The sequence below is a fragment of the Diospyros lotus genome, chromosome 6, assembly GCF_014633365.1.
Source record: "Diospyros lotus cultivar Yz01 chromosome 6, ASM1463336v1, whole genome shotgun sequence".
NCBI classification, from domain to species: domain Eukaryota; kingdom Viridiplantae; phylum Streptophyta; class Magnoliopsida; order Ericales; family Ebenaceae; genus Diospyros; species Diospyros lotus.
Genome location: NC_068343.1, coordinates 24,399,587 through 24,423,347, shown reverse-complemented (window position 1 = coordinate 24,423,347; position 23,761 = coordinate 24,399,587). Strand labels below are relative to the sequence as shown.

Below are 23,761 nucleotides of genomic sequence, written 5' to 3'. Positions count from 1 at the left end.
AGATAATTTATTCAATTCAACTATGTCGATGTCGAGTTTAACATCTTAATTAATCATTTCTAATGTTTTGTTTCTTAGTTACCGATTTTTATGTTGGGTGGTCAATTTACAATTCTACCCCTTTCTCGAAACGGTTGTCAGTTGGGTCGGGTGCAGCGGATCATACCCTGCCATTTTTATAACCTAGTGCATGGTTGCGGAGTGTCGTGTTTTTTTGTTCCAGTTCGGCTACTTGGAATTTAACGTTCTTATTAATATAGAGGCATTCGGGGGATCGACAGAGAGACAGAGAGTGAAGAGAGGAAGAAAGCATGGCGGTCGCGAAATCAATGGATTGTGGTTTGAGGAGCCATGGATTTCCGGCGGCTTCCTTCGCTTCAAAATCACTGAAGAAGGTTAGGGCTTTCACTGTGAGGTGCTCCTCTGTTCCTCTTTCCACAGACGGTGCTGCCGTTGGTAAGCTCCTCCTCATCCTCTTTCTTTCTCTCTCTTCATATGGATATGACTATGTTGATACAAATGAGCTAGGGTGCATATAAATAAGCGAGGCTTCCGATCGGCCTAGCCGCACGAATCCGGTCGCCGGGGATCGATAGATACCGCTTGCTTTGCTCTTTCGGTTCTTTTGATCTTCAACTTTGATGGTACAAATCGTTCAAGATCACTGTGCAAATACCTTCAAAATTTGCAAGCTTCTATATGTTCGTTTGCACGCGCGCACACACACGTATCATTTTCCACTTGATCAAACATCTATGAGCAATGGACAATTTGATTCTAAGTGTTCAATATCCTATTAACAGAAAATTGGTAGCTTTCTGATTGTTGACATATCTGATGTTGTTGCCATCTGTTGCAGTCATACGTTTTGGTACTATTTGGGAAGTCTATTTGTTGCTGATTAAAGCCCTATAACTCTTTGCCATACCTGTAGTTCATTTTTGTTTGAAGAAAAATTAACGTGAATTGAGTTGATGGAAATTTTCTTGCTGAGCCTGCAGGTTTGAGGGAAAGGCCTTGGAAAATAGCAGATGCAAGACTTGTGCTTGAAGATGGTTCAATTTGGAAGGCCAAATCATTTGGGGCTTCAGGAACCCAAGTTGGTGAAGTGGTCTTCAACACATCGTTGACAGGGTATGATTGTAATGGTATCACAAAAATGTCAAGTGAACCAATTTGTTTGGTTTTTTGATTTCAAATGGTTTTTTCTGTTTTTAACATGAGAAAATGTGGTGATATATCTTCATCATAATTGATTGATTGTGAAGTTTAGATAATCCATACTCAATATACTTTATGCATGTTTGGTTCTTAAAAACTGTCTGTAACTTCTTCCACTAAATTACTCCTTTGAGAACTTGAGGTTTGGAGTTATGTTGTTTGTGAATGATTGATGTAGTTATGGAGGCTAACTTCATTAGTTAAATTCATCAATAATGATGTGGATGAAGGCTAAAGTAATTATTATTTTTGTGAATACCCAGATAGAAATAAAATCTCCTGATGAAGTTGGGATGCATGATATGATTTGAGGACTTTGGCGTCATTACTGTATTTAACCATTGGTACATCCTTGTCTAAAATATCAAATTTGAATAGTAGGAAATGCATAAATGGAAAATTTTGCCAGAAAAGTTTGCAGGGACCTTTAAGTTGTGTTTATCGTCCTTACGATTGTTGCTGGAAGAAAGAATAATGATAATTTTAGAAAAATGATTGTTTATTTTTATTTCATTTTTGTGAGTTTTTCAAAACCTGTGAAAACAAGTTTGTCTCCTAAAAGATTATGATGCTTCAAGAGAAATTTCTTGAAAAAAATTCTGTCAATTCATCAAACACGTTCTCTTAAGTTTATCTACAAAACTACAAAAAAAATGTCTGGAATGATAACCAAGTGGACCAAAAGATTATCTTCCCATCTTGTCTGGTTCCTAAATTTATAGGGAATATAAATATATGTCACATTCTAAGTACTTAGAGGGGGCCTACACGTGCAAGTGGCAAGTCTCCATGTTCAAGTAGGTATAGAAGCTGTTAGTTGATTCTAGAATGGGCTTACATGTAAATTGTGATTTCCGTTTTGGTGGGATGAAGGATGTGGGATCCAGTGTATAAGGACCCGATCCCATTTGCTTGAGGCATTGAGAAATTGAATTCAAATTCATTCCGAATTTCTCCCCCATTCTATCTCTTCTCTCTCTCATTTCTCGCTCTCTGCTCATCTATCAATTCTTTCCCCTGTTCTCTAGAATTCCCTATAGAATTCTTGGGAATTCTCGTTAGATCTTTAAGATCTGACAATTTGGTATCAGAGCACGACCGGGCTAGTGATAATTTAGAGGAGTTTGGGATGGCGGAAGGGATGCAGATGAAGAACTTGGAGTCACAAGTACAGGAGTTCACCTCTACTGCTTCTGATCTGCAAGCCTAGGTGGAATTGTTGGAGATTGTATCAACAAGGAACCATGAAACAATCATGGTGATGGATAATTCTATGGGAGGATTGGAGAGACAGTTGGATGGAGCGATCTCACAGATCAGAGAGGAAGTGGGAACTCAGATCCGAGATTAGCTTCAAAGTTTCAAGTGTATGTTTACCCGGTAGAATCAAGTAAGGCTCTCCCCTAATTTTCTTGCTAGAGAAAGGAAAAAATCGATCCTAACTTGTCATGGGGTAGGAAATATGAATGTAGAGCCCTCAAAAATTAAGGTGGCCCCAACAAAGGTAGAGGATACTGTGATGGAACGATGGAGAGAAGGACTGGTTGCCCCAACCCAGCCAGGGTTCTCGATGCCTAAAATGGAGATACCCTTGTTTGATGGGGTTAACTCGCAATGGTGGGTGAGAATATGTGTGCGAATGTTCAACTAGTATAATGTACTAGAGGGGCACAGGGTTGCTTTGGCAGCTGCCTAGCTCAATGATGCTAGGGATGCTTGGTATCAAGAGTGGTCGAAGGTAAGGGAGTAGTGTCCATGGGAAGAATTTGCGGACAAGTTATGTGAAAGGTTCAGTGATAGAAACATAATGGATGTCGTAGAAGAAAACTAAAAACATAGTATATATTTCTCTCAAACTTTATAAGGAATGGTTATAATATATATAGGAGAAAGAACTCAATCAAATCCCTATAACTAAGGAAAAGAAGGAATCCTAATTATGTTATTTACTAATTTACATCAATCAATCTCAACAATTAAGATGAATTATAATCAATCCCATAAATTGTGGGATAATTGGAATTGATAATCAATTCCATAGATTGAGGGATATGATTTTCCAATAATACTTCCCCTCAAGTTGGTGAATGAATATCGATCATTCCAAACTTACGTACAAGTTCTTTAAATTGCTTGAGAGGTAAACCTTTGGTGAGCAAATCAACTAATTGTTTTTCTGAGGGAACAAAAGATAAACAAATTTCCCTAGCATCTAACTTTTCTTTGATGAAATGGCGATCTATCTCAACATGCTTAGTGCGATCATGTTGCATCGAATTATGTGCAATGTTGATTGTTGATTGATTGTCACACATTAATTCCATAGGACCAGACCAAGTATTTTCAAATCACTAAGCACAATTCTCAGCCAAAATAACTCACACAATCCAAGGGCCATTGCCCTAAACTCTGCTTCAACACTAGATCTGGCCACAACCCCTTGTTTTTTGCTTTTCCATGACACTAAATTTCCCCTAAAAAAACACACAGTAACTAGTAGTGGACCTCCTGTCCACAAGCGAACTATCATAGTCAGCATCAGTGTATCCCTTGACTTCCAACTTTTGTCTTGACTTAAAACAATAGACCTTTTCCAAGTGTTGACTTCATATAGCACAAAATTTTTCATACAACTTGCATATTCTCTTTAGTGGGACTATGCATAAACTGACTTATTAAGATGACAACAAAAACTATGTTAGGCCGGGTATGGGAAAGGTAAATCAGCCTTCCTATTAACCTCTGGTATCTCCCCTTATCCGCCAATGGATTGTCACTTGGTCCTAATTTCAGGTTAGGATCCAAGGGAGTATTTGTTGCCTTGCCACCTAGCAATCCGGTTTCTTCCAATAAGTCCACGGTATATTTTCTTTGGGAAAGAAATATACCCTCCTTTGAGTATGTAACCTCTATTCCCAAGAAATACTTAAGCCTACCAAGGTCTTTGATGTCAAATTATTAGGCCAGATTTCGTTTTAGCAATTTCTTCTCATCATCATCATTGCCATTAACAATTATGCCATTAACACAAACAAGTAGGGCTGTTACCTTTCTTGGAATGCTTTATGAATAAGGTGTGATCTTCTCTACTTTGCCAATACCCCATTGCCTTCATAGCCCTTGAGAACCGATCAAACCAAGATCTTGGGGATTGCTTTGATCCATACAGAGCCTTTTTTAATTTGCAAACATAACCTGCAACTTCATTAGAAAAACCAGGTGGGGGGTCCATCAATACCTCTTCCTCCATGTCATTATGTAGGAAGGCATTTTTCACATCTAGCTGCATTAACTCCCCACCATAACAGCTAGCTAAAGATAGGAGAACCCTTACTGTAGTCATTTTTGCCACGAGTGCAAATGTCTCCAAATAATCGATGCTATATGTTTGAGTATAGCCCTTAGCCAGTAATTGAGCTTTGTATCTTTCCAATGTACCATTAGCATTGTATTTCACATTAAATACCCATCTGCTCCCTATCGATTGAACCCTCTTTGGTCTAGGCACAATTTCCCAGGTATTATTCTTTTCTAAGGCCTTCATTTCTTCTTGCATAGCTTGTACCCAATGTTGGTTTTGTAATGTCTTTTCTATAGTCTTAGGAATAGCTATGGAATCAAGGGAGGACAAAAAACTTTTGTTTCAGGGACAATTTGTGGTAAGAAACAAATTTGGCTATAAGATGCTCTGTACAACTCCTCACACCTTTTCTAACAATAATAGGCAAATCCAGGTCTAAGATTTCAGGGTTAGGACAATCAGTAGGGTTAAGCAAATCAGAATGTTGAGTGAGTTCCAAACTTGGCCGATGGGTAGATGATGGATCCAGCATAGCACCTGGGTTAGGCTGTCCCTTTCTCTTATACACATATTGAAGGGAAACAACAACTATTGGAGTATCAATGTCCCTTCCTCTTATACACATATTGAAGGGAAACACCAACTATTGGAGTATCAATGCAAAGTTTTAACCGATTTTCGAAAACATTTTTGGAAAACGCATAAGGCAGCTGAAATGGAGATCAAAACCACTTTGCAAGACTCGTTTCCAATGACCATATGCAATACAAGACTAAACCATTCTATAGAGGGTTTAGTAAATATACCTCACGTCACTTAAAAGGCCGATATAGAGGCTGGAATCCTCACTGGACAGCAACAACTTGCTCCCAAATAGATTTTCGGTTAGACCAAATTGACTTCCGAAAACACGGGAGGCCTAGTTAGTCCACGCTCCAGTGAATGGTTGAATCCCTGAACTCACTCTATGTGCTAGCCAGAGAGAGTGAGGGAGATTGGACTGGAAATGGGTTCAAAGAATAATCTCCAAACCAATATAGACTATCTATATGGTTGAGTTGCTACAATAGCAATGGAGAAATCAAGGAGGGAGCAATAAAGGAAGGGGTAAGGTTCTAGAATCAAGAAGAGAAGAAAGAGTAGAGGCCAAGAGAGAGGATGCAACAGCTTGCAAAATCGAAGCTCTCTCGTTCTTCTTCCCCTTTGGCTTATATATGAAATACATAAACCCTAGATGCCCAAAACCCACCCAATCGGACAAAATCAATTAGGAGAGAGAAAGGGGACCAATGGGTGACAAGAAAGACACGTGCCGTTGCCCCTCTCGTCCTCCCATCGTTCTCTCGTGCCACGTGCCCCGAAAACCGTTGCATATATGACAAACTAATCGAGGATTCATGACCCTCTGCAACAGGAATGGTCGGCAGTTCCTTTTCGTTTTACTCGATTGGTTGACAGAACCGGTTGATAGTTCCAAATGAACTATCGAACATTTTGCCTTTGCCTGATTAATTGACAGAATTGATTGACAGCCTTCAAAGGCTGTTGACCCGTTTTTCTTCTGTTCGACCAAGTTTTCATAAATTGCATCTAGGCCTGCCAATAATACTTAATGACCCTTTCACCATCCCATGATGAAACCGAGACCCCCGTTAACTCTTAATGGTATGCCTATCAACTCTTGACATTTGCTCCTTATTAATTTGATCATTTAACCCGATCCGTTAACTCTTAACGGTAATGTCATTAACTCTTAATGACGATTTCAGCTTTAATCATTTTGTCAACCACCACACTCGGATATGCGTGTGACATTTTAAGTTCACTACTAAGTAGCAATCAGGACGAATCAAACTCTTTGATGTGGACCAAACATTTTGGTTTACAACGAGAATCTCTCCATCTCCTCGATGTACCCCGAAAGACCCTGAATGACAACTAGCATTATTTTAGGGCGATCCTACTAGTAATAAAGTCTTACTTCATAATAGAATCTATTTGGTTTTTCGATTCCCGTGTACTATAATCCTTCCATCGATTATCATCCCGATCGAGTGAGAGTCATGGACTGAAAACTCACTAACTCGATGACTATGCCAAGATCAGTGTGGTGAGATTGAGATGGCATATCGGAACTCCTTTTGACATTGGAACACTTTCCAATCAAGTGTACCTTGACCAGGGGTTTCTTCAATCAAGACTACCATTGATTACATAGGATATTCACCTCACGTGGGAGTTTGATGGATCCCATTAGCAATCACCTGCTTCCATACACCACTACACATGGACCACACAATGCATCTCCCATCCGGTAACCGGATGGTTCTTAGCAATAGCAAATCCCTAGCACCGACTGTCAGATTCTAGATCTGACCAGCTAATCTGAGAATAGCGAGGGAAAAGAAATAGAAGACTTGAGAGAGGTTGGAGGGAAATTAAGAGAGAAATTTAGGAGGAAAATGAATTGAGGAGGAAACTGATTTCCTGATTTCATTCAACATACTCAAATAAGGTGCCTTGATCAGTTTATATACCGATCAAGCTCAATTAGGCGCTAAAAGCCGTTGGGCTCGCCCATCTGAACACACAAGTGGCCATGTGCACTTACAAGTGACTTCCATGCGCGCTGGATACGCTTTCACGCGATTATGTATGTTGGGACAGTTTCCCCAGCTAAGCACAAAGATTTATTTACATTCTAATAGTGCTATTATACTATTATCTCTACTAACAACTATTTAGCGTAACAATCCCGGCCCCTTAAAATGTTTTTAGTCCACAAGAAATATGTAGTAGGTGTCAGATTCTAGATCTGACCGGTTAATCGGAGAACAACGAGGGAAAGGAAATAGAAGACTTGAGAGAGATGGGAGGGAAAATAGAGAGAAATTTAGGAGGGAAATGAATTGAGGAGGAAACTGATTTCCTGATTTCATTCAACATGTTCAAATAAGGCACCTTGATTAGTTTATATACTGATCAGAATCAATTAGGCGCTAAAAGCTGTTGGCTCGCCCATGCGAATGCACAAGTGGCCATGTGCACTTACAAGTGGTCTCCGCGCGAGCTGAATACGCTTTCACACGATTATGCATGCTGGGACAGTTTCCCCAATTAAGCACAAGAATTTGTTTACATTCTATTAGTGCAATTATACTATTATTTCTACTAACAACTAGTTAGCGTAACATTCCTGGCCCCTTAAAATGTTTCTTGTCCGCAAGAAATATGTAGTAGGCTGGCCACATTGGGAAATTGCTAGAGAAGTTTCGGTAAGTATTCCCAAGTATTGTTGTCGGAATGCAAAGAAGACCATTGAACTAACACCTGAATCATAGGAGCGCCATTGTGGTGTGTCACCCGTCTGTCTACGATGGCCATGGGAACAGCCTCCGGTGGTATTTCGCTCACTATAGGAGGTAAGCTTGGTGTAGAGCTATGGCTACCCACTGACTTCTTTAGCAAGGATACATGAAAGATTGGATGTATTCTTGCTTCAGCCGATAGTTCTAGTCTGTAGGCCACAACACCGATTTTCTCTAAAATTTTGAAAGGGCCATAAAACTTAGGATTCAACTTTGAAGTGGGTTGTTTAGTCAATGCCTTGTAGTGTTGCGGATTGAGCTTCAAGTAGACTTCATCTCCTACAACAAATTCTCATTCGCTCCTCTTTCGATCAGCTTGTTGTTTCATTCGGTTACGTGCCTTGGCCAATTCCTCTTTCACCATTTTAATGCTTCTTGTCTCTGCTGTAGGTAGGTTTCCACAGTGGCTACTGTTGTGTGACTTCCTAGGGCAGGAAGTAAATCGGGTTTGTAACCATAAAGGGCCTCGAATGGAGTCATCTTAAGTGAGCTGTGGAAACTCGTGTTGTATCACCACTGTGCCATTGCCAGCCATTTATGCCATCCTTTGGGCTGCACAAAACTGAAGCACCGTAGGTAACCTTCCAGGCATTGGTTAACGCGTTCGGTTTGGCCATCCGTTTCAGGATGGTATGCGGTAGACATTAGAAGTTTGGTTCCGAGGCCTTTCATTAGCTCTTTCCAAAACAGGTTGGTAAATATTTTGTCTCGATCAGAGATAGTTGATCTAGGGACGCCATGTAGCTTTACCACATTATCCAAGTAGATCCGAGCCACCTTCTGAGTTGAGAACGGATGGGTTAAGCCAATGAAGTGGCTAAATTTGGTGAATCTGTCTACAACTACTAGGATACAATCCTTTCCCTCCGACTTTGGTAGGCCTTCAATAAAATCCATAGTAACATTAGTCCAAGCCTGATCTGGAACCTCTAAAGGTTGAATCAAGCCGGGGTGGGCCACTGTTTCATGCTTTCAACGCCTACAAACCTCACACCTCAATACATATTCCCACACATACTTCCTTAGTTGCGGCCAGAAAAATAACTGTCTGACTTTGTGATATGTGTTTTGGATACCCGAGTGTCCTCCGATTGGAGATCCATGCAACGCATGAATTATCTTGTCCTTCAGCTCCTTGCAATCATCGATTACTATCTTGCCTTTGTATCTGATTACTCCATTGGTAAGTGAGTACCCTGGTTTGCTGGTGGTGCTCACGATTAGCTGTTCTAGAAGATTCTTGGTCCATCCGTCTGTGTGGTAGCTGTCAGTAATTTCTTGGAACCAATCGGGTACCACTATAAATATGGTTGCAGCCATTCCTTCTTCATGACAGTGAGATAATACATCTGCTGCAACATTTTCTTTGCCCTTCCTGTATTGGATCACATAATCTAAGCCCATGAGTTTAGACATACCTTTTTTCTGTAGTTGGTTGTGCAACCTTTGTTGTAAAATGCATTTCAAACTCTCATGATCTGTTTTGATTATAAACTTTCCTCCTTCCAAGTAGTGGCGCCACTTTTCTACTGCCATTAGCACTGCCATCAGTTCTTTCTCATAGATACTAAGGCCCTGATGTCTTGGGGCCAAGGCTTGGCTAAGAAAAGCCAAGGGTCTTCCATCTTGAGTCAATACCACTCTTATGCCCATGTTGCTTGCATCTGTTTCTAATGTAAAGGGCTTATCAAAATCCGGCAACCCTAGTGTAGGCACGCTGCTTAGAGTTGCTTTTAATTGCTCAAAGGCCTCTTCTGCCTTAGTACTCCATTGGAATCTATTTTTCTTTAACATTTTTGTCAGCGGTTTGCTTATAGAGCCATAGTTCCTCACAAACTTCTGATAGTAACCAGTAAGCCCCAGAAAACCCCTTTAAGGCCCGTATGTTGGCAAGTTTGGGCTAAGCCATAACTGCCTCAATCTTCTTGGGATTAGTCCCCACTCTAGCTCCTGATATAATGTGCCCGAGATACTCGACTTGGGGCTATGCAAAGGCACATTTCGACCGCTTGATACATAGTTGATTGAATCGCAAGATCTCAAATATAGCCCTAAGGTGGTTAAGGTGTTGGCCAGCGGATGGGCTGTATATTGGTACGTCATAAAAAAAAACCAGCACAAACTTTCGGAGGTATGGTTCAAAAATCTGGTTCATGAGGGCTTGGAATGTAGCTGGGGCATTCGTGAGGCCAAATGGAAATACGGTAAACTCAAAATGCCCATGATGTGTTCGGAAGGCTGTCTTGAAAGTGTCATCAGGATGGACTCTAATTTGGTGGTATCCAGCCCTTAAGTCTAGCTTAGTAAATATGGTTGCATGTTTGAGTTCATCAAGTAGATCATTAATGATGGGAATAGGAAACTTGTCCTTAACAGTTATGGCGTTAAGCTATCTATAATCAACACAAAAACGCCAAGTTCCATATTTCTTTTTTACTAATAGAACAGGGAAAGCAAAAGGGCTGTGGCTTGGGTAGACTAGGGATTGATCTAACATTTCCCTGACCATTTTCTCAATTTCGGATTTGAGTTTAGGTGGATATCGATAAGATTGGATGTTAACAGGTTCGACCTGGGGTATGAGAGGTATAGTATGGTCTAAGCAACGTTTAGGAGGTAAAGTCTTAGGTTCTACGAAGAGATCTTGATATGCATTCAGCAATGAATCTAAAAGGGTCAGTTCAAGTACCTATTGCGAAGGCTTTGAGCTTACTGTCTGAATTTGTTTCCCTTGCTGATCGCTGGCCTCAATGGAAAATAGATGAGCCACCTGTGCCCACTTCTTTTTGAACATTCGCTGTAACTTCTTGCCCTTTATCAATTTGCATGCTCCTGCCTCCATGTGGCCCTGCAGTAGCACTCTTTTCCCCTTTTTATCCAACGTTACTTCCATGTTATTAAAGTTAAAGCTAATGGGACTCACTTCCCGCATCCAATCTACCCCCAACACAATATGACAGTCCCCCAATCTGAGTAGTCTAAGATCAGCCTGGAATTCTTCCCCTTGTATCTCCCAACAGAATCCCATGCAAGCTGATTTGCTGAGAACTTTATCTCCATTAGCTACCGTGACTGATAATGGCTGTCCTTGCTATTGGCCACCCCATTCCTTTAGCCGTTGTTTCATCAATGAAACTGTGGGTACTCCCACTATCGATTAACACCATGAGAGAACTATCGTGCACCTTCCCTTCTACCTTAATAACTTTGCTGTTAGCCACTCCTTTAATAGCGTGTAAGGATATGGCGCCACTGCCCTCGTCCTCGTCTTCTTCTATTGCTGCTAGTTCTTCTGTTTCATCTCTTTCCTCTTCACCGTCCAACAACAACAGTTTTTTTCTACATTGGTGTCCTGGTGTGTATTTTTCCCCACACTTAAAACACAGTCCTGCTATCCTCCTTTGCTCCAACAGCTTGTCTCTACTCAACGTATTTAGAGGGGTTGTAGGTAACGTGGAATACCTGGTATTAGGGCCCGTCCCGATTACCTCTCTTCCTGGTGGTCTAACCGCCATGATATACCATTCCTCCTTGGGTTCCTCTGATCTGTCCCCTTTGTTTCTTTAGCAACGCGTCAAACGTCATTTCCTGTAGGTAAGCCCCCTCTGCTGCCTCCAGAACCGTCCTGGGCCTAAGAACTTGGACTGATGATCGAAGCTCCTCATTAAGTCCTCCTATGAAGCTGGATACAAAATAATTTTCAGTGAGGCCAGGGTTCCGATTGAGCATCAAGAACTTGAGGTCTTCGAACTTCGCTTGATAGTCCATCACTGAGCCTTCCTGTCTGAAGCGATTAAATTCTTGTACTATATCCAACCGTTCCCGTTCTTCGAATCTTTCATTGAGGCCTTGAGTGAAGTCCTCCCAATTATAGTTTGCTCTTACCCTGGACCACCCTTGGAACCACACATCTCCTTCATCGTGAAGATATGCTACTGCCAAGGCCACCCTCTGAATCTCTGGTACTTGGTGAATCTCGAACAATTTCTCACACCTTCTCAACCACCATCGCGGTTTAGTACCTTCAAAGGTTGCGAGTTCTAGTTTAGGAATTGGAAATCCTCGCCTCCGGTCTACTACCGGTTCATCGCCAACCGTCGGCTCTTCTTCCGATACGGTAATTCCCGCCTGTCGGTGTGGTATACCAATTCCTTGTAGAATTGGTTTCGTCCGTTCTCTAGGTGGAAAATCAGGGGAGATCCTTACCTGTGGTTGATTTGCAAACATCAACATAAATTGTTGCAGCTGATCCTGCAACAAATTTCCTTGATCTCGAACGTCTTGCAATTCCTCTCGGATTTGCAAGCGCATATCCCCTCTGAGTCGATCGGTTAGAGTCTCCAGCTTCCTATCCACCGCCGATCCGATCCTTTCTTCCACTGTATCAACTCTTCCTTGCATTTCCGATACTGTTGCTGTTACTTGTTGGAGCTGCATCTCCATCTGACGTATCCTCGTACCATCCGCCATTGATCCGATCGCCTTCAAACAATCTGGCCTGGAGCTTGCTCTGATACCAATTGTCAGATTTCAGATCTGACTAGCTAATCCGAGAATAGTGAGGGAAAAGAAATAGAAGACTTGAGAGAGGTTGGAGGGAAATTAAGAGAGAAATTTAGGAGGGAAATGAATTGAGGAAACTGATTTCCTGATTTCATTTAACATACTCAAATAAGGCGCCTTGATCAGTTTATATACCGATCAAGCTCAATTAGGCGCTAAAAGCCGTTGGGCTCGCCCATGTGAACGCACAAGTGGCCATGTGCACTTACAAGTCGCTTCCGTGCGCGTTGGATACGCTTTCACTCGATTATGCTTGCTAGGACAGTTTTTCCAGCTAAGCACAAAGATTTATTTACATTCTAATAATGCAATTATACTATTTTCTCTACTAACTAGTTAGCGTAACACCGACATACAAGACAACTGTGTTGCCTCCAGTCTAAGGACTAGTAACACAATCGAAACCTATGATAGACCATAGATCCTCTCAGCCACGTGATCTATCACGTGCATCACATTCAGTAGATGTTCCACTAACATCTACCCATTGTATACTATATCCATCTCATGGATTATGGCATGCGACTCACCATCCTTTATCATTAGTATCTCATACTAATTAGAGGTAATATCCTATGTGCTAGTTTGTACTCGACTAATCATAGTACTCTTTTCAGAAGTCGAAGGACTGGGAATTATCATTAAGATATCCTTAATACAAAGGTCCTTAGTCACATATTCTTAACACTTAAGAGTAAGACCTTTAATAGGAAATCTAATGACTCATTCATATATAATGATTGGAAAGTTATGAATGAAGATATGACCTCAAAATATAAAAACACATTTTGTTATATATATATGTATACGTGCAAGAATTACATCATTGGTCCCATTATTACAATTGCTAGATTCTATCTAAATCTAGTATTAGGGCATCAACACTAACACATATGGTGAGCCTTTGAATCGAACAGGAGATATCCTAGGTTGAACAAGAATTGGAGAGTCAGACGAGGATTCCAAGTCTTCGGAATCTGCTGGCTGAGGATTAGAATAAATAGGAGAATCAGAAGAGTTAGGATCCAAAGAAGATTAAAGTTGATAGGGTTGAGACTCTTCTAAGATAGGAAGACCATGATCAATAGAAACACTCTCCCCCTGAGGACCAGAAGTAGGAACCTTGAAAAAAAGACTAATTTTCACCAAATGTTACATCCTTAGATACAAGGACCTTTTGGGTATGAGGATGATAGCACTCGTACCCCTTTTGAGTAAGAGAATAGCCAAGAAATACACACTTAAGGGCTCGGGCATCAAATTTATCCCTATGATGTTTAGATACATGGACAAAAGCCACACAACCAAATATCTTAAGAGGGAGAGGAGTATGCAGACCAATTTTTGGAAAATGAGTAGAGAGACACTGAAATGGGGAGAGTTGATTTTGTTAGAAACCGTGACCGTGTAGGCTTCGATTCTGTCCGATTTCGATCCGCAGAGACGCAAGCGCGATCTCCTCCAAGTCAGTCCACACGATCGATCCTTCCACTTCATCTTTGGTCGTTCTAGCAACCCTAGACGGCTTTGAGAGAATCCGAAATTACTTCTTCTCGTTTTCAGCTTCTTAAGCGACATATAAATTGAGTTCAAAAACCTTAATAACGCCATAGAAAACCCTAAACACTTTAGGCCTGACCCTTAATCTCATTGGGCCGGTTCTCTCATTTTTAATTGTGGAATGGGATCGATTTAAGTGTGTGACCCCTTATGTCCACCATTAGACTAGATGTAGGGCCAATTATTGGGTTATATTAGGGCCCAACTTATTGGATTAATTAAACACATCTCATGGGCTTTTTAATTAAACTCTTTAATTAATAGTTTTAGAATTAATCAAATTAATTCTAAAATCTCTACATATCATGGTTAATGTCTAGCAACATGCCATGAATACCTAGCCAATGATGAAAACACGGACCTTTTCAATTACAATTATCATGCAGTAAAATCTTTTCATCAATCTATGTCCTGACTGAATTTAGGGTATGGTTTTATGACGAAACCTTAAGCATTCAATAACTATGTATCCACTCCAGATTCATGACTTGATAGGTGAAATCAAAACATCTTTTGATTTCTACCTCACCTTGGCCAAGAATTTCCTCAGTCACGAAACCATCGGAATACATAGGACATCCTCTCATCATGACGATAAGTGATGAATCCTGTATCGACACTCATAAGCTTTCATATGTAACAAGGCCACACCCAGTGACAGTTTGTAAACGACTCCATTAGAATCCAAAAAAGCACCAAGGCCTAACCAGTCAAATATAAGACTACTATGATGTCTCAAGTCTAAGAATCAATATGCACAATTGCAACACACGAATTCCAATTTGACATTAAACAATAACCATTAGGAATTCTGTAGTGGGTCAGTTCAGTGTACTTATTCTTATAATAAGTGTCCACATATATGCACTAGTGTCCTCACACCAATGTCCATGAAACAGAATATTCTCTTGATTGAGCATGCATCACACGTGCTTGTCTATTCGAGTTATTATTGTCCATTCCTAATAACTCTATGATTAGGAACATTTAAGATCAAGGTTTATAAGGAATATGTTTCATGATCGTCATCTGTATGCACGGCCATATTCCATGAGCCTATTTGATTTATGGACTTTGTTAAGTATGGATTGCAATAAATAATAACAACCATCAATGACAAATAAAAAAAAAAACATAGTGCCTTGCAATAACAATTGATTGAAGATAAAGAATCCCAATATAAAGTATGATCAATTTACATAAAATATAATTGGCTTGTGGGGCATAACTCTTAACAGATTTAACACTCTTGAGGGAACCCTATTGATTAAATAAGTTGCGATCAGTACTGCTTCATCCCAAAAGGTTTTGGGAACTGAATGAAGATGCAAAAGAGCCCTAGCAACATTTAGGAGATGCCTCATATTTCTTTTAGCAACCCTATTTTGTTGGAGAGTTTCCACACAATAGGATTCATGAACAATCCTCTTTTGTTGGAAAAAATGATTGAGATGATGGTTAAAATAGTCCCTTGCATCATTAGTCCTAATCCTTTTAATAGAAACCCCAAATTGAGTTAGAATCATTCTATAAAACAAGGGTAGAATGCGCTGATGGTTGTTTTGTCTTTGAGTAAGTAAACCCATGTCATCCTAGTGTAGTCATCTATAATGGATATAAACCATTTGGCCCTAGAATGATTAAAGACTCTAGAAGGCCCCCACACATGCACTAAAGAAAAAGGAGACAAGGAAAGTTTATTGCCGTTAGCATAAGGTACTCGATAGTGTTTGGACAATTCACACACATCACAATGAAACATATTGATATCTACCCCTTTAAACAAGTCTGGAAACATAGATTTTAACAAAAGGAAAGGAGGACGACCTAACCTAAAATGCTGAAGCCAGATATTAGACCGAGTGGAAGTATGCAGAGAAGAGGAGTGACTTAAGCTAGGATGCTCTCTTGCAGGTGGCTCATTGCTCCCTTGTAGATAGTACAACCCATTATGTACCTTAGCAGCACCAATCATTTTTCCTGTGGCTAGGTCTTGAAACACACAATCATGAGGTGAGAAAATTACACATCAATTAAGGCTTTGGGCAAGCTTGTGAATTGAAAGTAGATTGGTGGAGAGGCTAGGCACATAAAGTACTTGTTGGGTAGGTAGAGATGAGTTCAAACATACATTTCCTTGTCCAACTATAGGGATAGCTTGGCCATTGGCAACTGTAATTTTTCTAGAGCTAGATATTGGTTCAAAGGTCTCAAAGAATTTTAGGTTAGGTGTAATGTGATCGGTGGCTCCAGAATCTAAGTTCCAAAGATTATTTCTAGTTGTATATGAGACATTAAAGGACTCAGAATTAAGGTACATACCTGTCTTCACCATCAATAACCAGTTTGCCAGTGACTAGTTTTGCGGAAAAAATCTATCCAAAAACTCTCAAACTCACTTGCTATGAGTAGTTTTTCTAGATCTGAGAAGGCTCCCCACCTATAACACTTCCTCGTGATGCTAGCAAGGTTAATCAGTTCATTGACCTAGCTCTTGACAAAAATGCTACTAGGGTTAGAGATAGTTCTTGCCAATTTCGTCAGTGCAGAGGAGGCCCTGCAACTGTCTCTGAGAGTAGCATTAGAAAGGTTGCTGACAAACTTGTAATGAAGCAGCAATAGCAAACGATGCTGTTCCCCTTGGCTTGCAACGGTGCAGGGAGCTGGATGGCTATTGGCAGCAGCTGTTGGATGCTCGTTGGAGATGTCAAGGTGAACAACAAAACAAGGAAGACCAAACAACGGCCTGAGAAGCTTCTCGTTCTAGGGCAACGACGACTAACAAGAGCAATGCTGGAGATGAACGATTGACGAGGGACACTGGAACCAGACATGAGAGAGACAAGGATGTACGCAACAACCAAGGCTAGGGTGGATAGAGGTGATGGCGAATATGAGTAACGCACGAGGATGAAGGAGTGCTAGCAATAAAGGCTTGCAATTGAGGGATGTACATCGTGGAACTGCAACGATGGCAGAACCAGGGAACGCGATAGCAACAATTAAGGCTAACAAGAAATATGCCAAATGATGAAGGCAAAATAGTTGGCAATGAAGGTCGGAGAGACGAAGGGAGTTGGAAAGGAAGGCAGTGAAGGCTGGAAAAATACCCTAAGAAGATGGCTTTGATATCTTGTAGAAGAAAATTGAAAACATAGTATATATTTCTCTTCAACTTCACAAAGAATGGTTATAATATATAGGAGAAATAAATCAATCAAATCCCTATAACTAAGGAAAAAAAGGAATCCTAATTACACTAATTGCTAATTTACATCAATCAATCAATCAATTCCAATAATTAAGATTAATTATAATCAATCGCATAGATTATGGCATAACTGTGATTAATAATCAATTCCATAGATTGAGGGATCCGATTTTCCAACAACAGATGTGGTAGAAGAGTTCAACAAACTTAAGCAAGAAGGAGGAGTGCAATCATACCAGGCTCAATTTGAAGAATTGAAGTCCCTCATGCTCAATCTCAACCCCCACCTCTCTGAAACATACTTTGTTTCTAGCTTCGTGAGGAGCTTAGACCTATGGTGAAGATGTTACACTTGGAAACGGTGGAACAAGCAGCCGAGAGTGCTAGGCTGTAGGAGATAATGGTAGTCATAATGAAGAAACTGAGGCAGCAGATGAGGGGGTTGCCACTGGAAATATAACACAAGTAGGTAAGGGGTATGGCAAGGAATTGGTTAGTGTGAACCAAGGACTAAAAGGGGTGGTGATCCCTGCCCCTCTTAACTCCATAGCCATGCAAAATGGAAGAATGACCGAACAAAGGAGGCAGGCAAGATTGTGCTTCAAATGTGGTGATTAGTATTTCTCGGGACACCAATGCAAGAGGCAACTGCTCTTGCTCAAAGGGGAGGATGGAATTATGGTAGAAGAGGAGGAAACGAAGGAACCGGTGGAATTGGAAGGAGAGGACAATGGGGAGATCTCATTACATGCCCTTAAGGGGCTAACCAATAATAAGATTATAAAAGTTGAGGGTAAGGTATAGGAGTGTAGCCTTATGATCTTAATTGATAGTGGGAGTACCCATAGTTTCTTGGATGAGAATACGGCTATGAAGCTTCATTGTAGACTCACGGGGACCCATCCATTGACAGTCACTGTTGCCAATGGTAATAACGTGCTGAGTAAATCAGCTTGTGTAGGGTTTTGCTGGGAGATGCAAGGAGAATTATTTGAGGCCGACTTAAGGTTGCTTAAGCTGGGGGTTATGATGTGGTGCTAGGTGTGGATTGGATGAAGAAACTGAGTCTCATAAGCTTTGATTTCAATAGGATGGAAGTAACTTTTGAGGAGGGGGGTAAGAAATTTACTCTTACGGGTAACAAGGAGACAGGGACTTGTAAGATGATTGCGGGAAAGAAGCTTCATAAGAGGAAGGTATGGAGCAAGAAGTGGAGTTACAACTAGCCATCAACACCCCAGATCAAAATAAATTGGTGGTACATCACTTACACTGGCTTAATATGCTTTTGGCTAAATTTGAGGATCTCTTTGTAGAGCCTAATTCCCTACCCCCTAAGAAATCCTTGGATCACTCCATTAACCTCAAACCAAACTTAGAACCTATCAATGTTAGATCCTATAGATACCCTCCCAACTAGAAAACAGAGATTCAAAATATGGTTAAGGAGATGTTGCACAAATCCTTAATCAAACCCAGCCAAAACCCTTATGCATCCCCTGTCCTACTTGTCAAGAAGAAGGACAGATCATGGCGTTTTTGTGTTGATTATTGTCAACTCAACGCCTTGACTATTAAGGACAAGTTCCTTATACCTATCATTGAAGATTTGCTAGATGAATTGAAAAATGCCACAATCTTTTCTAAGTTGGACCTATGTTCAGGGTATCATCAAATTTGTATGAAATCTGATGACATCCCCAAAACAGCTTTCAGAACCTGAACCAACTCTTTGGACCCTTCCTATGCCAATTTATTTTGGTTTTCTTTGACGACATCTTGGTATATAAACTTTTAAATAGCATCTAGACCACCTAAGGACTACATTTGAGATTCATAGGTCTAACCAATTGTACATTAAGAGGTCCAAATGTGCTTTCGGTCAAAGGTAAGTGGAATATCTTGGGCATGTAATTTTTGGTGCAAGGGTGAGTACCAACCCAAGAAAGGTGGCAGCAATGATGGCATGGCTGAGGCCTACTAACATTAAGGCCTTCAGAGGGTTTTTGGGGTTGACTAGGTACTACAGGAGGTTTGTGATGCATTATGGAATCATAAGTTGACCTCTAATAAAATTATTAAAGAATGAGGGGTTTAAGTGGGGTCCAGAAGCAGAAAAGGCTTTTGTACAACCCAAGAGGCCTGAGTAGGGCCCTAATGATGGGATTACCAGACTTTGCTAAACCCTTTATATTGGAGACCAATGCATGCAGCGCTGGGGTGGGAGTAGTGCTGATGCAAGAAGGGAGGTCCTTGGCATATATCAACCAAGCTTTGTCCCTTGGATATTTGGGGTTGAGTATTTATGAAAAGAAATTATTGGTTGTTTTGATGGCAGTAGAGAAGTGGAGACACTACTTGGAGGGGAGTCAGTTCATAATTATGACAGATCATGAGAGCCTAAAGTTTTTGCTACAACAAAAACTCCATACCCACCTCCAAAGGAAATGAATGGCTAAACTGATGGGCTTAGATTACATTATACAGTATAAAAAAAGGGAAAGAGAATGTAGCAATTGATGCATTATCCATGTGCCATGAGGAGGGATTATTAGCTACCATTACAGTCATAACTCCTGATTGGTATCACTTATTAGGAGGTAGTGGCCAGCTATGAAGGAGATGAGAAGATTAAAGAATTATTGGAGCAATTGATATTGGATCCCAATGGGAAGCTTGGGTGTACACTTAACCAAGGGGTGATCAGATACAATGGAAGATTGATAATTGGGAACTGTGAGGCACTCATGAAGAAGATACTATACTCACTCCATGAATCCCCTTTGGGGAATCCAAAATACGTACTACAAGGTGAAACAACTTTTCTATTGGCCCCAACTCAAGAGGTATGTGACAGAATTTGTGATGTCTTGTGACACGTGCAAAGATGTAAATATGAGACAGTGGCTCAATTGGGCTTGTTACAGCCTTTGCCAATACCTGCATAGGCATGGGGAGTGTAAGAATGGACTTTATAGAAGGGTTGCCTAAGTCTGAAGTGAAGGACTGCATTGTGGTGGTGGTGGATCGGTTCACTAAGTTTGTACATTTTTTAGGCCTCACACAGCCCTATACTGCTCAGGAAGTGGTAATAAATTTCTTGGACCAGGTGGTGAAATTGCATGGGGTTCCCAATTCAATAATATCCGATAGGGACAAAATATTCACCAGCTTGTTTTGGCAGGAGTTGATGAGGTCATTGGGGGTAAAACTCAAGATGTCTACGGCTTACCATCCTCAAACGGATGGCCAGACTAAGAGAGTGAATCAGTGTGTGAAAAGGACAAGTTGGCAATGGCTCAAAACCTCATGAAGCAATTTGCATATCGAAGGAGAAGCGAAAAGGAGTTCAATGTAAGGGAGAAAGTGGACCTGAAGCTCATACCAGCCCATCTTAAAGCCATTGCTCAAGGATAGGTGACCAAGCTAAGTTCCAGGTATTACAGGCCATTACCAATATTGGCTAAGATTAGAAATGTGGCGTATAAATTGCAGTTGCTCGAAGAATCACGAATTCACCTTGTTTTCCGCGTCTCTTTACTCAAGAAATTAGTGGGAGCATAGCTAGTGAACTCTAGGTTACCACAATTCTCTAATGAGGTGGATGTCACTGCAGAGCCTAGTGCTGTATTAGACCAGAGAGTCATATACCAACATGGAGCCCCTATCATGCAAGTATTGGTGAAATGGTCCAATCTTCATCAAGACAATAGTACTTGGGAGTACTTGCCTGATTTACTGAGGCAATTTCCTCAAGGAGCCAGCCTACTCAACATTTCTTGAGGACAAGAAAATTTTCAAGCAGGTGGGAATTTGTCACATTCTAAGTACTTAGAGGGGGCCTACGTGCAAGTGGCAAGTCTACATGTGCAAGTAGTCACAGAAGTTATTAGTTGATTCTAGAGTGGGCTTATATGTAAATTGTGATTTCAATTTTGGTGGAATGAAGGATGCGGGATCCAGTATATAAGTACTCGATCCCATCTGCTTGAGGCATCAAGACATTGAATTCAAATTCATTATGAATTTCTCCCTCATTCTATCTCTTCTCTCTCTCATTTCTCTCTCTCTCTCTGTTCTTCTATCAATTCTTTCCCCTCTTCTCTAGAATTCCCTACAGAATTCTTGAAAGTTCTTGTCAAATCTCTAAGATCTGACAATATATCAAAGAGCAAGCAATAGAAAGATAATTTCTCTCTCACATTTCATCTATTTTATTCCACTTCTCAGCATAACAATTAGCTTATTATTTGTGCTAACAATAGAAAGAATATTATTTTCTTTCCATTTGCTTCTTTGGAAATTGTATTATCAAATTGCAGTTAATATGAACTATCAATATGGAACGCTCAGTGTAGTCAAAGTGAGTGCCTGCCTTGCCTAGGCGAGTGCTGAGGCATCAAGCGTTGCAAACACTTGCCTAGGTTGTAATGAATCAAAATCAGAAGAAAAATTGAGGGAAAGTGAAGGGTTGTATGCAGAAGGAATGTGAAAGGTCTCACAGTGTAATAGGAACAGTAAGATGAAAAAACAAAGAAAAGCAGATGCACCTGGCTCCTCCTTGTGTTGTATGCTGTTGATGTTGCTTTTTAGTCACTGTTGCACTTTTTCTCAGTGTTTTAACTTTTCAGAGTCTACTAATTGTTGCTTGGCAGTAACTGTTTTGCTCTATATATATATATATATATTTTATTTTAAACTTTTAGTCAATATTCAGTTAATAAAAGAATTATATATATTGGCTAAAACTGTAAGCCTGTAACCGTGTATCTTGTAACTTCATATATAATATTGTTTGTACATGAATATTATATATATTATAAAACTTTATATAAATTATGTAACTTATATATTTTGTGTGAATATTTATAATATATTGTATGTTTGTTTGCTTTTTTATTAGCTTTTAACATTGTTTATTTTTATATAAATATTGAACATTTGTTATGTAACTTATATTTTGTGTGTTAATGTTATATATATTGTCTGATTATCTTTTTCATATTAAATATATGTTTTATTATTATTATTTTTTTAAATTTAGCACCTTGCTTTGGTCAAGCAAGTGCTTTTTAGTGCCATCGGGCGATATAAGGTTTTCGTCCTTCACTATCTTGGGAACACTATGTTGCTCACCCTTATTTTGTACACTACTCAAGCAGAGGAAGTTGCACATGCAGCCATGCTTATTGATGACTGATCTGGTTTAAAGTGCATGTAAATGAACATACACATTATGTTAGCATGTGCTTGCTTGTTGTGTGCATTGTAGTTGGAAAAATAATGCTGATTATTTGTCTTCAAAGATTTCATAATTCAGATTTGGTTGGGAAAAATATGGGACAATTTATCAGTATTTTTCATAACTTTCCTGGTCAATATAAGTCATACCATGCATGAATATGAGTTTTGGTCTGTTCAGCATCCGTCTCCTTCTCAAATGGGTGCCAATTCTTTAGTAAATGATGTTAGAGGTTTACTGTACCCTAGGTTTCACTTGGCTTAAATAAAAGAAAGATATTGATCTTTAGTCTAGATAGGGTCCATTGTTTGTTTCCATGAGCTCCATGCATTCAGTGAGAAAACATCAGTTTTTAGTATTTGGGTTTCCACCTTGTGCAAATATCGCTAAAGGTAAAACGGGTGTTTTGTGTGATCTACTTCTCAATACCCAACACCAGCTCAACCAGAACTCTTTTATATGCTTCTATTGAGGGACTAGAGCATAAGCAAGAGACTTTCATGTAAACTTTCAGCAACTAGCTCTCAACTTTTTGCTAACCTTTTAAATAGGAAGTTGTTCAAGTCATTATGACAACAATGTAGATTGTGCCAGTTATGGATGAATAAGTGCCTGAATTTGATAATTGTAGTAAAAATCAGAATAATTCTTCCACAGAATTCATATCGAGATGTACATGTACTTATAGATACAATACAATCTCCTAAGCCTATACAAACTCCTAAGAATTCTCCTAAGTTTTAGGATTAGATTACATTCCTAAGAACTAGAACTAGATTACAATAACTAATTTTCAAACAGATAAATAAATAAAATAATAACTTAGATATAGTAGTATGCATCCTTATCTTCTTATTCTCTTAGCTCTCGGCTCCTCCTTCTCTCGTTAACACTCCCCCTCAAGCTGGGGAGTGGATGTCAATCATCTGCATCTTGCTTGCTAGAGCTTCAAATTGAGTACTAGGCAGCCCTTTGGTGAGGATATCTGCTAGTTGATGATTGGATGGAATATAGGAAATTTGTAGAAGTCCAAAATCCAATTTTTCTTTCAGGAAATGTTAGCTAATTTCAATATACTTTGTCTTGTCATGTTGCACAGGAGGGTTATGAGCTATACTGATAGCTGATTGGTTGTCTCTCAAAAGCTCAATAAGTTTTTTCACTGGGATCTTCAAATCTTTTAAGACAATTTATAGCCACAAAAGCTTACACACACCTAAGACCATGGCTCGAAATTCAGCCTCTGCACTTGATCTAGCTACCACCACTTGCTTCTTATTTCTCCAAGATACTAA

General features: G+C 39.9%; 1 protein-coding gene across 1 annotated transcript in view; it reads left to right on the top strand.

Moving 5' to 3' along the window:
* Positions 1-221: 221 nt before the first annotated feature.
* Positions 222-23,761, top strand: part of LOC127803305 (carbamoyl-phosphate synthase small chain, chloroplastic) — a 34,830-nt gene continuing 11,290 nt past the window's right edge. The window contains exons 1-2 of the mRNA XM_052339430.1: positions 222-456; positions 1,002-1,134. Coding sequence (XP_052195390.1) covers positions 312-456; positions 1,002-1,134 — 278 coding nt within the window. The 5' untranslated portion in view covers positions 222-311. The remainder of the gene's footprint in view (positions 457-1,001; positions 1,135-23,761) is intronic.